The following is a 17939-nucleotide window of genomic DNA, read 5'->3' on the forward strand; positions in this document are numbered from 1 at the left end:
AAGATTTTGTTCGACTTTTGTAATAAAGGGAACAGTTTAAGTCGTGTCGTGTCTGTTTCCTCAAATGCGTATGACCACAACCTTATAATAAAATGAGCATAATTTACTTAAGTAATTTTAGTAAACGAATGTATTATTATTTTATTAAATCAAACTGTATAAAAACATTATTTCTAAAGCTGTCAGCAACAGTGGTATATTTTGTAAGTTATGTTAATATCATGGTATACGCCATTTTATATTATGCCCGATTTATTCACATTGTATATTAACTTGGCAAAGCTCAGAAGACACTATGTGAGTTTGTAATTTGTAATCTCTTCAGGGCAAAACTCTATTAACTAACTAATATATATATAGTAGACCACAGCATATTGTACATTTTATTGTTCAATAATCTTTCACACAAGAACTTGCAATGCATTTTCAACAGGTTTCTGAGATTAAACTTTTCTTCATCAGTACAAAAATTTACAGTTGTGCATCTCATGGCCCAGCTCACAATTTTTGGTTCCCAGAACGTTAGTATTTGGTTCCAAAAAAAAAACAAATGGGAACCAAAAACGAATGTTAAGGGAAAGTTCTGTGTTTGCTGGGGTGAAACAAAAAACCTAAAGCTAATGTAAGCGATCTGTCTGAGGCAATGAAAACTTGACAATACCCCAGCGTATCATCATGTGGACAAACAAGTAGTTCTGCACTAAACTGGCAGAGATTCGCCACCAAGTTCTCTGATTGGCTAACACGCGTGGGACTCAGTCAGACTTTTTCTTCTGCTTTAATTTTAAACAACCACATGGGCTCTCACAGAGACAACGTGATGCCTAAAGACGTATTCAGTGGTGTTTTTTTCTTTACTTAATTGCATACATAAGCTTTATCCACTCTATTCCTCTCAAAAAGGGCAAGTGTACACTAGAAATTATAAACCGAAACTAGGCCTTAAATATCAACAAACAAATCAAATGCAGTAGCAACATTATTTACAATCCACAAAAGTATGATGATCATTCCAAACACTTACAAATAATTGAGCCCTTGTCAGCTGGCAACATGGAAGCAGTGGCTCAATGCAGTAGATTCCCAATGTTTGGCAACAGTTTTTGTCCCAAGTTCTAAACTAAATTGCACCTTGAATGAAAAACATAAATTAAGACAAAACTGAAGCGATACACTGAATTATTTGCTTAGGGCAGGGCCAGGCTCAGGATTTGTTGAAGAAAGGAGATGTTGTGAACCTGTGCCCAACATTATTGAAAACAAAACATATGAATTAAGTGCCAGAAGAAAACACTGGGAGGTCACTGCTTCAATTTGCAATACAGTGACTCGTCATTCAGTCAATCTGCATCAAGCTCCACCGCCATACTGTACTGAATCCAGATTTTCTGACTTTCAAGAGCAACCAAGACAAACAAAATCACTGTTTGTCCAAGGATGAGATGTTGGTTTAGACTGTCTTGCAAAGAAGACTTTAACATGCATACTAACTGATGTTTTGTCTGGAGGTGAGAGAGGAGAATGGTCTGTGTCTCACACAGACAAAAAGCACAACAAAAAAGAAAAACACAAGCCCATCCAGGATTGAAATCAGGCAAGAATATAAACCACTCACAGATGCTCATTCAGTCATGTGAACTTAAACGGTCTAAGAGAGAAGTTTGGTTTTGATGCATGTGATGACCAGGCAGTTTATAGTTCAGAGAACGCTGGATGCCCTTCTTCAGGTTAACAGTGCTTGAGAGAAGAGAAAAGAGGCTCAAAAGTCCGTTTCATCAGAATCACCGTTTCCTGTGGACTGGCTCTCTTCCGGTTTTTCTCCCCAGACAAATTTGTAGTTATTCTCCAACTCTTGCTGTCTCTTCTGCTCTTTATATACTTCTTCTGTACCTCCCGTCTACACACAAAAAGAGTAAAGACCAATTTATTTTCCTGCAGAATGTAAGAAACAAAGCATGAAAAATACCTTTTTCCTTAACCGACACTGAAATGTGTAAGGTGCATTTATATTAAAGGATTCACATCATGCTTTTTTTTATTTATTTTTTTTACATTTATTAATTAAACTCAAAATTGTGCAGCTAAAATAGTTCTCTCTTTCCCGGTCTTTCTCTGCCTATAAAATGTTTTCTTCTTTGCCTTTAATATTTGCTTTTAAAAGGCCTTCTGCTAATATTTGCTTGTGGACAATGGGATTTCAGTTTAGTCCAGTATAAAATTCTGTACAAGGCAAGCATTACATTGTTCACACAACAATCCATGCTGAAATCTGCAGTTTGCAATATTGGGATTCCTCATAAATTTAAAAAAAAAGAAGTTTCAGGTGCTACACTTGTCTAGCAACACAATGTTCGACCAACTTTCCCACATTTTACGCTTATTATTTGCTGTTAAGGTGTGGTCTCATCTACCATTGTTTGGTAAAATTTTACAGGCCACATTCCTGCAAAAATGGGTGTTGTGCGTAAAGGTGAAAACAATTCCCTGAATTTGCCACATCAGCAAATAGAAAGCTGCTCTGTTTGAAAGTGACTTCTGTGTGAGCTTCATGCATTGCCACACTTTTACAATGGACCTTATTCCCTTGAAATTTGACCAAAATGCCACAAATGTGACCAAATGATAAATAATATATAAATGATGCTTTCTTTTTTAGTACCTCACTGTGACTAGGTGGGTTTCAGTTCACCGGAATACTGAACAGGTCTCATTGATGGGTAAATGTGCGCATGTTACACTTTTTATTGTGCGATGAGACCTTTTGATTTTGTATGACCTCTTTAGTGAACTTGCAGGTACGTGTTGCCTTTTATACATCTCAGGTGATCACTTGTATAATTGTGTGTATAGAGTCATACCAGAAGGTTGATGAGGAGTTCTCTAAATGATTTTGTATCCTCCTCAGTAAGCCACTGGTCTCCTTCTTCCTCTGCTGTTTTACGGGTTAAAATCTTCACCTCAATCTTTCCTGAAAAACAGGCCCAAAATTCATTAGTCATCATCTATGTTAACGTAAACAATTATACGGTTATAGTTTAACGAATAACAAAATTATTATTTATCATTCCTATACGCACAGTTGATAAAAGAAATAAGTAGAGACAGAAATGATGCATGCAGAGATGGTAATGAAGGCTATGGAATATAGGAAAGACACATGAAGTATTGTCATACTCCAAATTTTTCTCATTCTATCAGCCTAAACATCAACTCTACTCCAAAACCAGAAAAACAGGAGCAACAGCAACCACCCTCTACTGACAAATGTGAGCGTACACGAAACCTATAATGTTTTCTTCTTTCAAAGCCATTCTTAAGACAGAAAAGGACATCCTCCTCCTTTCTCTGTAGCCATGCATAAGCCAGCATCAAGGGGAAAAACAAACTACTGGAATCTAAGAGGATCATGAAGTTTAGATGTGCCTTAGTGGAAGTGTCGAAGAGAAGAAAAGTTGTGCTTATTTGAGGAAATAAGTTACTGAGAGCAAAGCCCAGCCCCAGTCAGAAGAATAATTTCAGATTTCAGGATGATGGATAAAGTCTTTGCTCCACTCACAAAGACACACACAGGGAAATAAGAATATTTTAGGTGTGTGCGTTCGGGTGTTCCGGCCTACCTTCGGCCTTGATGCCGGCTCTCTCTAGCTGCTCTTTGACCACTTCCTGAATCTGCTGCCACTGGGGGTCGCCCTCGCCCAGTTCCTTCACCTTCACACCCCCCTCACCATCACCATCATCATCGTTGCCCCCGGTAACAGCTCCTGCAGCCACACCTCCGCCCAACTTATACTTAGTCACCCTGACTTTTACCTGATCGCCACTGCTGCCCGCTTGGGCTTGGGTGATGAGAGACAGAGGGAAGGGGAGGTTACCCCGGGTATGGTGGAAAATCCCCCCCCCCTCCCTATTTTATGTAATATAGTCTCTCTCCAAAAACATCAATTGCACAACAGAATGATACGGTGTAGTATTAGTGGTGACAATGATTTAGTTTACAGATAAAGTATACAGTGGCCCCACAAAGTATTTGGACCATAGTTTGTTGATTATAAGTTGCAAGCATTCAAAAGGTTGGGGTCAGTAATTTTTTTTTTTTTTTTGGCATTAAATTATTTTAACAAATATTTCTATTTCAAATATATGCTGTTGTATTGAACTTTCTATTAAATCTATAATCCAGATTTTTTTTAAACATTGAGAATAAGGAATATTTCTTGAGAACCAAATCAGCATATTAGAATAATTTCTGAAGGATCATGTGACTCCATGATTGGAGTAATAGCTTTTTCATCACAGGAGGAAGAATAGGACTAGCTTCATTTGTTTGCAGATTATTGTTTTGAGGCCACTGTATAATGCATATACATCCATATCCATTTTAGAACTAATACAGATTTACAGACAATATACAATACATATATGTGTGTGTATAGTACAATATGCCCAAAAGCAGGTTCTATGAATTCCTGGGTGGCCATCTATTCTACCATCAGATCGTTCATGCACCTGTTCACTCAGGATCCATTCTGTATATTTACCTGGAGTTTTGGGAACCAGGTTCGGGCTGCCAGCAGAAGGCCCTCCCTCTGCCTTATGCTCTGTGTGTGTGCTTTTATGCATTTCTGTATTTTTTTCTGTTTCTTGTTGACTCTCATGTCCAGTCTTGTCTTCAAGACGGTCCAGAAGTTTGCCCAGTGTGTTCTCTAAAGTTTGCGTAGCCTGAGAGCGATCAAACTCGCCCTTAAGACCTTCATTCTCTAACTCCTGCTGAGCCTGGGAGATAAAAACAGATAGAGTATATTCAATGCCAAAGCTTTTGGCTGATTGGTATAACAGGCTTTAACAGTAGTAACTCATACTTCCTCTATGATGTTGTCAAACTCTTTCTGCATCTCTTCTTTTATCTCATCTATCTTGGAGGAGGGAAGGGACAGATCTGCCATCTCATCCTCAAACTCCTGCAGCAATTTTTCATCTTCGTCCCCTTCCTCTACCTCCCTTTCTGCTGCACTCTCCTCTCTTTTCTCTTCATCCTGCTCCTCTTCCTCTCTCTTCTGAGATGACTGCTGGAGCTCTTTTTCCAGCTCAGCTTTCCTGTTCTGAACATAGAGCACAGAAATTAATGGTTGATCGATACATGGTTTTTATGGGTGAGTGGCTTTTTACTTTATGGAAGTAAATTTGGAACAACTGCAAGACACCGGTCATGCAATAGTCATAGGTGATTTTTGCCTAGTTATTTTCCACAGTTACTGGCCAATATTTTCCAGAAGGATACACGTTGACTGATAAATCAGCCTCTGTCAAAGCCTGTATCCAGAATTCAAAAATACTTACTTTTTGGTTGCTCTCTCTGAGATGTTGTACAAATTTCATGAGGTCTGCAGGGTCTGTGATGATTTTAAAATTAAAATTTTCCTCTCCAATTACTAAAGAGAAAAAGAAATATATAGGTGCACTGCTTTTATTTAAGAAAAACTTGATTGATGCAGCATTTTTGGTTTGCCGCAAATTATTTACACAAAGTGTATTTAAACTTTGAATAACTGTCTTACTGTCATTTTCATCTAATTGGTTATCCTGAGGCTCCTGAGGGTTCTGTAAGACAGTTGTAGTTCACATTAATGATCAGTGCCCCCTCAAAAGGTTCATAAAACAAGCGTAAAGGTAATAGAAAGAGTATATGGTTTATATTATAGACTGAAGATTTGCTTTAAACAACGCTGTACCTCGGAGTCAGGCGTGCTTGACTCTGTGCTTGCTGGTTTGGTAACTCCCTCCCAGAAGTCCTTGTCCTCTGGTTCTTCCTTCACTAGGTTCCCCTCAGCTACTTCATCCTCTGTTGAATAAAAAAACAAAAACAAAAGGACTAACCGGGAGAAAATCTGTGTAATATAAATGAACAGTAATGTTTATGTTAAAGTGCCCCTATTATACCATTTCCACTATTGCCTTTCATACAGAGCGTAATTGCAGTTGTAAAGCTGAAAGTGCACTATAAATGAAGTAAGGCATTTGCGATAGAGGCTATTTACACTAAGTGCAAATAGCAATTAGATGGTATTTACACTATGTGTAAATATAGATTCTATTTACACTATGATAAAATAGCAGGATTTTCTGCTATTTATACTACTTATTGCAAATAGTGGCAACTATCTGCACCTCAATATTGTAGTACATTATAAAACAATATGCAATAATAACTCGGTGTGTGAATTTTAATTAAAATTATTAAATGGATGCCACCTTACTGGGACAATAAACCCCTCCCTAAACCTACCCTAACCGATACTTTATTTTCAACTTTTTGATTATTTCCTTAGTTTTCATTGAAAATAAATGCTTTTCTGATGTGATTTGAAAAGGATTTGAGACTGGGTCAATCATTTAAAAATGAGTATGACGCACGTTTTACCATCTGCGCCACTGAAGCTATCGTTTTTCAGCTGTTTTTTTGTAATTTTGACTAGCCGAAACTCACGTTGATAGAAGGAGTGTGTGTAAATAGAAACTGCCAAGACACTCCGATAAAGTTATTGTCTCACAAAATAAACAATCGACTCTGTACAACCTGAACAAGTTGTTAGTAATTTGAATCCCACTTCCGTGATGTGTAACATATTTGCATTTTGTGTGCCTGTTCTACGTTTGGCCGGGGTCACCTTTCACCACATCAATGTCCCATTTACACAGCACCACCCAATGTATTCATTTGCAACTGCATGATTTAGGTGAGGGATTCAGAGAGACTGTAGTTGAAAAGGTGTTGTGGATGGTCTAAATCAAATTAGCCTTATCAAAAAAGTATAAACAAATAAAATCGTTGCATGCTTGCTAACCTTTTGTTTCTGACTCTGAAAGTGGAGGATCATCTGAATGGACCGCAGGGTCCTCATCCGTTTTGTCGTCCTGCAATCCCTTGTTCTTGTCATCCTTGGACAGAATTTCATCCAGGTTCTTGAGCTCCTCCGAGATCTGCTCCACTTTACGTTTAGTGTCAGCTGAGTACAGAGAAAGAGGGAATGATTGCTACAAAGAGAGATGCCAAGGAGCCTAAAATAATGCTTCAATTAGAGTTAGATTAAATGTAGGTTGATTGCATTTCTGGAGAGATCATCTAACAGGACTAGACTTGCGCAGTGGGGACATTATGAATGAATAGTGTAATGAGTCGAAAGAAAAAAAATCATGCCTCAAAATCTGACGACTCCAGAAGTCTGATTAAGCTTCTGAAGGTCTCCTTTTATCCTTCTAATATATTCAATAAATGTTAATATTTAAAGGGTGTTCTTTCCATTACTTCAACTAAAAGTAGTCAAAGATGTTTAATGCAAAAAGCACAACAGTCAAAATGTGGTAAAATCAATAAATATTTTTTCATGAAATACATAAATATGATTTACTGTTCATTTAAAAAAGATTTACCTACACACACATATGCCCAAATATGAAAAAGTCAATTTAAATGAAATAGAGGGTTTCAACTGAATCACACAAATGAATCTTAATACCATTTTCCACCAAGTCTTAATGTAACAATTGCATAACACAACAATGAAGGATTGTGAAAGCAGTCGAAAGGCATGCTCTTGATGACCACATAAAAGCAAATTAAACTTATTGCAACATTGACAGTGCTGCTTAATTTATCACAAAGTCACTGGAAACATATTAGATGCATTTAATATATTGCCCAATATGTTCAATTAAATGACAAGGCCCTGATGGAGGGAAAAAACAGAACCTCTCGTACTTACAAACTTGAGCCTTGACATAGTCCATATACTGCTGGGCACTGAGAGCAGGTTGGCACACAATGCCTTGTGGTTTGGCAGTGGAAGGTGGGCGCAGGAGGGGATGCTGGCATGTGCGAGAGGTGTGTACTGTTAAGACATAGCGACAGGACTGAGGTTCATCTACCCTTGTGATATAGTCACTAGAGCCCTCTTCGCACACAAACTGTTGAAGGGAAAGAAAAAAAAAAAAAGCAAGAAAAAACACATTTAGATTATCAATATCACTAACTCATGAAAAATAACTCATTCCCCCCAAAATTTGCATTTTCATTAAGGTCGCCTGATTTACACAGCAAACATATTGTTTGTTATCAATAAATAAATAAATACATAAATAAATAAACTACTCTAGAGGGACTTGGCTGTTGTTATTGATTCTATTTGGAAGTCTACCGGAAGTTAAGGTAGGGCCACACGCGCAGTAACGTTTGTTTATGTTGTTGCTGTTGAAACTGTCTATATAGCATACTTTTATTTAGTTTCACTGGTGAAGAACTTTTTTTTTTTTTTTACCAAATGTAAAAACTAAAACGAATACTGAATGCTGATTAAGAAATATCTTATTGAATGTGTGTTGATTGTGTTGTTAGGATTGTAGAACTATGCAGTTATTGCCTTTAATTTCACATGGTTACAGTTAAACTTTTCATTTAAGGCCAGTTTTATATAGTTTCAACCCAATTCAAAAACAAAAGCTAAATGCTGATGTCTATAGCATCAATTTTTGTATTGAATGTAGGCTACTTACTGCGCAGTTACTGCGGTTAATTTCAGATGGTTATGGTTGTTGTTTTCAATAGCCAAAAGCCAGTTTGTCCTATTAAATACCAAATAAACATCTTGTTTATGTATACTTTCCTTCTTTCTTGTTTGTTTATTAAAGAAAATTTAAGTTTGCTTGTAAAAATATTGGTATCGGCCATGAAAAATCATGATCGGTGCATCACTAATAATTATAATAATAATAATTATTATTATTATAATAATAATAATAATAATAATTAAAAAAAGTAAAATAAAATAAAAACATTAGATTTGCACTATTCATTTACTAACTGCTTGTTTTCATACAAAAACTACTATCTTTTTGTATTCTATTGGTTTTCTCTTTATTTATTAGACAATTAACAAAAGCAAAAAAAAAGGCCTCTAAAACTAGATTGCTCTATTCTTTTTCTATTTTATCGATTTTCTTTTTATTATACGATAAAAAAAAAACTTGCTATGTGTACTGCGTTAAGATTACTAAGACTTGTTATAGCGCTTGTGTATCTTTGCTGTTTTGTTGATTTTGATCGCTTTCGTTGTCATCATTTGAAAGTCACTGGATAAAAACGTCTGCTGAATGACTAAATGAAATAAATAAAAACTAAATATGTATAAAGTTTATATACTTAAAGTTTAATTTTAAAATTTTGTTTAAAAAAATTCAATTGTATGTACATTTATATCACTTTATTTTTTTATATAATTGCCATTGCATCAAATTACAAGAAAAATCTAGTTCCTGCTGCTACGAGGTTCACAGAATCTAGGTTAGTGAAGGTAAATTTGACATTGACATTTCTCTTCTTAATGCTGTTATTAGTCTCTCTCTATTTTTTCCTCCTCTTTTTGAAAGTTGTGAAAACATATCGTGAAGTTGTTCTTTTGCTACGTGAGTGGGAATGGGAACAAATATTCATTTAGTCTCCCATTCCCCACTATAAAAGTTTACCCAACTATGATGACTTCCTGCTGCTGACAAACCTGTTAAATGTGAAAAAGGTCCCTAGATGTTGGAAAATGACTGCAGTGGTTTGCTCTAATTCATGCTCACAATGTAAAGTATGTTCTTGTAAACTACAGATCAAAAGTTTGGGGTTGGTAAGATTTTTTAAATGTTTTTGAAAGAGGTCTGATATGCTCACCAAGAATGCAATATTTTACAAATATTGTGAAATATTATTACATTTTAATACAACTCTTTTGCTATTTTAAAACGTAAATTATTCCAGAGATCGCAAAGCTGAATTTTCAGCAGCCAATAGTCTTCAGTGTCACATGATCCTTCAGAAATCATTCTAATAAGATTTAGCACTCAAGAAACTTTTCCAGTTATCATTCATGTTGAAAACAGTTGATACATGTGAAACTGTGATACATTCTGATTCTTTGAAATTGATATTTTTTTCATAACAATGTAAAATTACTATTACTTTTTTATCATCCCCACACGTGCCCACATACATTTAGTTATGTACTGTGCTGTCAGTTTGACTTTAATAGTACATTTTCTTTATAACACTTTATAACTTTATAACACTGGTGAACATCTGTGAGTGTGTGCAATCTTACTCTGACTTCTGTCTGTCTGGGATTCCCGTTCAAGTCACATTTAGAGCCATTGACATATGACTGACTATGATATCTCTTCAGCTTATGCTGCTTAGATGCCTAAAAAATATAAAATACATATTTTATATATACACAAACACACATACATACACACACACATAAATATATACACACACATACATACACACTGCCATTCAGAAGTTTGGGATCAGTAAGACTTGTCATGTTTTTTTTTAAAATGAAGTCTCTGATGACCATCAAGGTTGCATTTATTTGATCAAAAATACAAAACAAAAACAGTAATGTTGCAAAATGTTATTATAAAATTAAATAAAAGGTTTCTATATTAATATCCTTTAAAGAATAATTTATTTCTGCGATGCAACCCTGAATTTCCATCAGCCATTATTCCAGTATAAAGTGTCATATGATCCTCCAGAAATCATTATTATATGCTGATTTATTATTAGAATGATCAAAGATGGCAACAGCTGTGCTGCAAAATATTTTTTCGGAAACTGCGATACTTTTTTCAGGATTCTTTGATGAATAAAAAGTTAAAAAAGAACAGCATTTATTCAAAATATAAATCTTTTCTAACAATATATGTCTTTGCCATCACTTCCTAAAAATTTAACACATCATTTGATGAATGCAAATTTTAATTTCTTAAAAGAAATAAAAATTAAAATGTATTGACCCCGAATTTTGAACTGTATTGCATATTGTTAGAAAAGTTAGAAATTTCTATTTTAAAAAATTGCTCTTCTGATTAACTTTTTAATCAAAGAATCCTGAAATTATTTTTTACAGATTCCAAAAAATATTATGTAACACTAGTTTCTAGCCCTGATATTAAATCAGCATATAAAAATGATTTCTGGATCATGGGACACTGAAGACTGATAATTCAGCTTTGAATCACAGGGATACATTAGATTTGAATATATATTAAAACAGAAAAACAATATTTTACACAATAGTAATATTTCACAATATTATTTTTTTGTATTTTCTATTTTCTTGATTAAGTAAATGCAGCCTTGAGTATAAGAAACTCCTGTAATAAACATTAAATATCGTTCTGATCCCAAACTTTTGACCGGTAGTCTATCTGTATATGTTATCAAATACAGAAATATAAAGAAAGTAACTACAAATAGTATGCTATACGTCTGGAGATGTGGTACAGTGTTCATAATATTCATAATATTGCCCCCTGTATTACTAATATTGGCAATCAGGTATAAATGAAAAATTGTTGGTAATATCAGAATGTCTAATTCCTCCAATTTCCCAAACTATTAAATGGTTAAATAAATAACTCAAATTGCAATACATACATACACACATAAATACATTAAACTTAAACACATTAACTTTTGTCCTTACCTTGGCAGTTTCATTGGTCCAGTCAAACTCTGAATCATAATATCCCAAAAAGAGCACAACTCCCTTGATCTCAGAATCTTTCAAGACATGGAATATATACATATGTAAAAAACAAAAAAACAAAAAAAAAACATGATTAGTGCAAATACACATTAAAGACTATACATAATCCTGAAAAACCTTAACTCCAAAATGTCCTTTTTTCCCCCATTAAAATACCAAAGATATACCAGGCTCAACACCAATATACTACAACCCCATTAGACATGGAAAAACATACTTTAGACATCACTTTTAATAATGACACATGACATTGATGAATTAACACACCTTCTAAGTGGTATTGCCTGATGTGCTGGCCATAGCAGAACTCATAAGTCCACCAGTCTTTGGTCTAAAAGCAGAACAAAATAAACATGTCGTATGTCAAATGGCAATAATTTTATAATCCACACAATCATGGCTACTCCAAATGTAATTTTGCCAGTACAAGTGGTTGTGTTTATTCAGTATGTGTATATTCCTATGTGTGTAAGCCACTGTGACATAGAACAAGTGATGTCAACCTTAACAAGGCATGGTTCAGTTTGCATGGGCTTGAGGAGATCAGGGACCCCCGGCCCACTGTAGCCTTGAACTTCAGGTTCTGACACCGGGTCCTGATGGAAACGCACTGCCTGAGCTGGCAAACGACACTCATACAGCTGCTTATATTTGTTAGAGACCACCATCACATCTTCCATCTAAAAACAGGAACAGAAAGAAGGTGACGGAAACAGAGAAAATGAATTAGAAAAAGAGAACCAGGAAAGTGAGTCGATACCACCACTGTGCTGTTTTTATTTTTTTATTTTTTTACCGAACTTCATATCGTTATAAACATGCAAAATCACAGTAAGTTACCTGTGGAGGCACAGTCTATTTTTTTTTTTTTTTTTTTTTTTTGACACATAGCTATTTCCCCACTCGTTACTTCACGAGTTATTCTGCATTGCACAAGCAGACACTTAACGTAGTATGAAACGATGTCATCTAGTCAAACTGTTTTAATGTCTGATAAGTCAAGCTCTTGGTAAAGCTAACAGCTGTCTGTAGCAAATAAACATGCCTAGCTAACTGTATCCCTGGCCAAAACAACCTTACCTGTCCCATAATAACTGGATCGGGCAGAATCTGTATCCCATATTTCATTTCATTTAATTCTTCTAAATTCAAAAAAGCAAAGACGGATAGGAGACATGTTAAGAAAAAAACATATAATCCTCTTAACCACTTAATCAAGGAGGAAGCCATAGTTCTCTCATATCGCAAACTAGCCTTGGCAAATGATTTGCTATTTGTGCATGTCAAAGTGCGCCAAAGAACGTGGATTGGACAACGTTGTACAAAGCCGACACGTGATTGGACATTTTCAACGTCAGTCAAGTTTAGAGCGTGTATTGATTGGTTCACGTGCGGTAATAGCCACCCATCATCCACGAAAAAGACTTCTATTGGACCTGTTTTTGCGAGTATTTGCATAGTAATGTAATGCATCGGACTCATGGGGTCGCTGTGGTTAATTTGAAAATACCTACATTGTGTTCGCAACATTTTCTGGTTAAAGGAACCAAAAGAATCTATGAGAGAAATAAACTGACAATATATTAGTGTCACACTTTATTTTAAGGTCTAAATCTTTTACTATTGTTTGCTATTAACAAACCATTAACTATGACTTAATGTCTCAATAAACTCCTTATTTGCTCGATTTTCATTGTGGTCAATAGAGAAAAATAATGAATGTAAATCTCTGCAAAAGTAAACAAACCAGAAAGCAAGATGACATTCACGCAACTTTGAGATTTCACCAATCATCATTTTGCTTGAAATTTCAATTCTTCAGTGTTTTCAAACTTTCTTGTTCAAAAAGTGCATTTTAGATAAAAAGTCTATTTTGGATCAACTTGAAGGCTCCACAGCTCTGGCTGGAGATGCCAAATCATGCTCTTCGCTTGCGAGAGAATGCCTTTCCTCAGTGGTATCGGCCAGCGTGCTGTCGATAGCAGCTGAATCAACTCGGGGAACCACGTCTGATTCCTCCAGGGTGGAGCCACCAGGAGAACAGAGCATCTGACTTCCCTGATTCGTCTGATGACCCAAGAAGGGGCATCTCGCTGTTTTGAAAAATACATTTGGCAGTGTAAGTTGCCTTCTGAGAAGAAGAGGTCCACCTCTGCGCAGCCGAAGACAGACCAGAATATTTGAACTGTCTTGGATGTAATCTTTATTCTCCTGGAGCCTTAAGTGTTGCTCCAAGTTTGACCAGGAGCCTAAAGCCAGGCTGCCCTCGTACAGAGCTCTGCTCTCTAACTCGAGATGAAGGCATCTTTTGTGACTACCTACCTTCTGGAGGTCAGAGGCAATGGGATGCAAGATTGAAACAGGCAAGGAGGAGTTTTCCAAGGGTGCCACAGCTCTGATGCAGCGGTGGGTTACCTTGAGCTGAAAACATCCCAGGCAACAAGTGTGAGACGGGACATACACTTTGAGCTCTACATGGGGAAGCACTATACAAATAATGTGAATTAAATTGAACTGAATCAAAACTAGTTGATGCTTCCTCATTAGATGCAAGACAACTGCATCATATGCAGATATCTTGTTTGCTAAATCATTTGACATACACAAATTATCTCGCACAAATTTAAACATGGTGCATCTATTTTCATTTTGTCTGTTCCTTTGTTTTACTGGCTTGTTTTTTATTTGTATTTTTGATGACTGTATTAACTGTTTAATTTTATTTATAGAATGTTTAAATAAATCATAAATTTTACTATGAGGAATGCAAGAAGTATTTTCATGCAGAAAGAAGTTTCAAAATCATTAGCTGAGTAGCTAAAACACTTCGATTTCATCTGAAACAAACATGGTATTTCGGATGAGAACATATAGCTCTTCTCATTAAAGAGGCATCACAAGCAGGGCGTCGCACCCGTGGGGGATGTGGGGGTTTTAACACCCACACTTTTCCCGGCGAGAGAGTTCGACACCCGCACGTTTTTTGCAGTTTTTCAGCAGTTTTGCACAAACGCCTTACTACAGTCGCCGCGGCTGCCTCCTCCCCCCTCCCTCTCAAACTTGACACCGGCTTTGAGTGTGACCGGCTGATGATTGGCTGTTCTGCCTTAAGTCCCGCCTCTCTTGGCGTGTTATCGGTCAGCTCGTGCTGAGGAGGCGGGAACTTATGGTTATGGTTATTTACGTCTCCCTTTTCCAGGTACTTTGAATGAGTGTTTATGCTTTCGAGTTTTTTAAAATAAGCTTGATATGTGTTTGAGAAGATGTTCTGTTATCGTTTTGTTGACATGTCAAGTGTTTTCGGTATTATATTTCTTTTTTTAGACTAATACTAATTGCTATTATTTGGATATTGTTCAGCAGCTTGTTTGCATTCCTGTTGAAGAACTATGAAAGAAAAGTGTATATTATTTTAATGTTTAAAAACAGTAAATTGTTACATTATTTATACCACCAGAGAAATAGCTTTGTGTGGGCGTTTTTTTTCTCCCCTTTTATGTTATATATATTTTTTTTAATGTAGGGTTATTTTTTCCCAGCCAACGCTGCAAGAACTTCAAGCCCTGCATTTTGTACCCCTCTGTCAATGTATTCATCATTTTTATTGTTTTTAAACAAACCACATCCATCCCCCACACTTTTGAAAAGCTTGCTACGCCACTGGTCACATGTCACACGACAAGATTTTTTTTTTATAATTAGTATTATTATTATTGCTATCATGAAATTTCACCTGGCCTCTCTTAAAATGATGTCTGTCCATAAAGCGTGCATTATCTATTATTAATGTTCATAATCATATAAATGATGTTGCTTTTTACTACGGGGCCGCTGAATGTTTGAATCTGATTGGTTGACCAACGTTCTAAGGTGTGCAAAATAGGCCTAACTTTTTTATTTAATTGAGTTATATCCAGTGAGTAAATACATGTACGAGAAATCTAGTTAATTTTCGAACAAAATGAATCTCCATTCAGATAATTAAGCATTTCTAAACACTATAGATGCGCAGCAGGCGTGAGCGCGTGTTGTGCAGCCGCATCACTCTCTCCTCCTCTCTCCTCTCGCCTTTCAGCGCGCCGCAGCCCTACATCTCTATTCACAGAGGGGGTAGCCCGACTCCTCTCCTCTCTCCTCCATTCTGTCTCAGAGGTGGATGCCATGCAATCGGATTTTCTTCATTAATCGGCTATTTTCATTCACATGGCCATCGCGTAGGGGGTGTTTTAAGGGTACGAGATCCCTCTTGGTGGCGACATTACAGGTAAGATTTATTTGAACGTGTCTGGTTGTCCATCTACCCTGTTATTGGCACTGATATCATTTTTTCATCAGTCATTTACGGCATATTTGTTTGTTTTCGCTGCACGATTGAGTGAATATGATTAAATATGCACCGCAAAATAAATTGATCGCCACTCACTCTATGGTATTTGAATAGAATAGAAGGGTTTCGGTTTCTGAGATAGGCAACATTTCTAATGGTGTTATAGCTCTGCATTGCCTAATGGAATGTTCTGTGCATGATGAGACATATGGCGACAACAGGCCAAGGGGCTTCGGTATCTCTCTCTGTATTGGTGTACAGGCGGCAGAATGGGCATTAAACAGTGGCAATGATCGCCAATTATCAAGTCCCTTAATGGCTAATCACTATTTGCCATGGATTTGAATGGCTTCTGTCTCGAAGGCCAATGGTGCATGCTGTCAGCTGTGCGGCCTGTGTGAGGTAGGCTATGGTTTACAGGGGGCTGGGAATCACCGCACATTGATTGGCCCTCTGTATATACTATACCACATCAGTATTAGGAGGGAAGTCGCATCCATTGGGCTTATACACTCTACGGGGCTATGCATGGTTTTTATCTTCATAACCTTGGATAAAGTGCTATTAATTAATAATTATTAGTGGGTGCAATTAAAGGGATACTCCACCCTAAAATGAACATTTTGTCATTAATCACATAACCCATGTCATTCCAAACCCGTTAAAGCTTTGTTCCTCTTCGGAACACAATTTTAAGATATTTTGGATGAAAACTGGGGGTCATTGTGACTGTCCCATATGACGCTTTTTATTTTTATCAAAATAAATAATAAAAAAATAAATAAATACAGTTTTCTAAAAGAAAATAAAGTTTTGCAAACTAAAATTTAAGTATTGAGAAAAATAAATGTGCTTTTTGCAAAAATGAAAACAGTGCGAAAGCAATGATTTTACAATACATATTTTCCATGGTCATATCTATTAATTTATTTGTAACGCTGCTTTTATTTTGTGTGCCAGTCTAGTTTGAACTTGCGCTGCCGTTTTTCCTTTGCACTTCATTTACCTGCGCCTCTCACTTTCTGGCACTGTTTTGACGTGGGGGTGGAGTCAAGGGACAGGGGCGTGTACAACATGCCTCCCTGGAAGTGATGTCATCGCAAAGTTGCTTACAAATATTGGTAGTCGCAGGTCACGTTTTTTTGGGCTTGTTTCTAAAGTGTAGTTGCTTATTTGGGCTCGTTCTCAGCTCTATAATAAGTTATCAAGCAGATATTTTCAAGAGGGTCTGGCTGCAGACTTGCACTTGCACTCACAGACTTGCATTCTCAGACTTGCACTTCCACTAGTGACATCCCTTGCAGTCTTTATTTTTTATTTTGTTCAATATTTTTTATTACTTTTTGTTTGAATCTCTAAACATTTTATAACATAAGCCAGGTTGTGAAGACAAGAAAAAAGAAACTAAATAACAATGTCACTTGCAATCGCTACTTGCACTCTCTGCTACCTGTGACGTCACTTGCAAACAACACAAATCGTGCGTGTTGCTAATGGAGACAAGATGCTGTGGTGGTGATTAAACGATTAAACCTAATTTATTACTATAACATACAAAAAGACAAGAACGGCAAATCTGTGGCTGTAAAATTTAATTAGTTGACCTTACTTAAAAAAAACAAATACCATTCAGATCTTATTGTTAATTATTCTCATAGCCTGCATAGAACATTACCAGAGCGATTGCACTGTCGGAAAAAAAAACCCTTGCGCTCGTCTGACCCTTCTTAGGCAACTCGAAGACAAAGCAGGAAAACTAGGCGACGTCTGACCTGAGGAAACAATAAGACCAGGCGGGAAAATTTAACTGACTACTTGCTGCCACCTATGTTGTACAAAAGCGCATATTGTGAATAAACTTCATTTAAATCATATTGTGAATTGATACACATAGAACTACACTTACCAGAGCGATCACAATGAGGGAATAAATGGACACCGCTTAAGGTGACTCGAAAATGAAACAGGAGAAATTAAAATGGTGTTGTTTATAAAAAAGCAATCGAACTGTGCATGCTCAT

At 36.4% G+C, this 17939-nt stretch overlaps 2 protein-coding genes across 3 annotated transcripts in view; one reads left to right on the forward strand and one right to left on the reverse strand.

The window, feature by feature from the left end:
- Positions 1–369: 369 nt before the first annotated feature.
- LOC128015728 (protein OS-9) lies at positions 370–12858 on the reverse strand. 2 transcript variants are annotated; one of them, XM_052599805.1, is made up of 15 exons: positions 12672–12858; positions 12095–12271; positions 11859–11922; positions 11529–11605; positions 10137–10235; positions 7761–7962; positions 6843–7004; positions 5730–5839; positions 5556–5598; positions 5338–5429; positions 4860–5099; positions 4539–4773; positions 3618–3836; positions 2859–2968; positions 370–1897 (listed from the first exon to the last, which is right to left on the reverse strand). In XM_052599805.1, the coding sequence occupies exons 1-15, from the start codon at positions 12819–12821 to the stop codon at positions 1760–1762; spliced, it is 2118 nt and encodes a 705-aa protein (XP_052455765.1). In that variant the 5' UTR covers positions 12822–12858; the 3' UTR covers positions 370–1759. The 2 variants fall into 2 exon arrangements, with proteins under 2 accessions (XP_052455765.1, XP_052455766.1); XM_052599806.1 differs by lacking the exon at positions 3618–3836.
- Positions 12859–15690: 2832 nt separating this feature from the next.
- The window catches only part of LOC128015731 (beta-1,4 N-acetylgalactosaminyltransferase 1-like), a 30871-nt gene continuing 28622 nt past the window's right edge, over positions 15691–17939 (forward strand). The window contains exon 1 of the mRNA XM_052599812.1: positions 15691–15855. The gene's annotated coding sequence lies outside the window, so the exon portion shown is untranslated. The remainder of the gene's footprint in view (positions 15856–17939) is intronic.

This window comes from Carassius gibelio, chromosome A6, assembly GCF_023724105.1.
Source record: "Carassius gibelio isolate Cgi1373 ecotype wild population from Czech Republic chromosome A6, carGib1.2-hapl.c, whole genome shotgun sequence".
In the NCBI taxonomy this organism is placed as follows: Eukaryota; Metazoa; Chordata; class Actinopteri; order Cypriniformes; family Cyprinidae; genus Carassius; species Carassius gibelio.

What these genes read in the sequence shown, in the direction of transcription:
- LOC128015728 (XM_052599805.1), bottom strand. Translation starts at nt 12,821, where the DNA reads ATGGCTTCCTCCTTGATTAAGTGGTTAAGAGGATTATATGTTTTTTTC. An exon ending in CCAATTAGATGAAAATGACA is followed by an intron (nt 5,430 to 5,555) that starts GTAAGACAGTTA and finishes TTTTCTCTTTAG; the next exon opens with TAATTGGAGAGGAAAATTTT. An exon ending in AGCCGGCATCAAGGCCGAAG is followed by an intron (nt 2,969 to 3,617) that starts GTAGGCCGGAAC and finishes CCTGTTTTTCAG; the next exon opens with GAAAGATTGAGGTGAAGATT.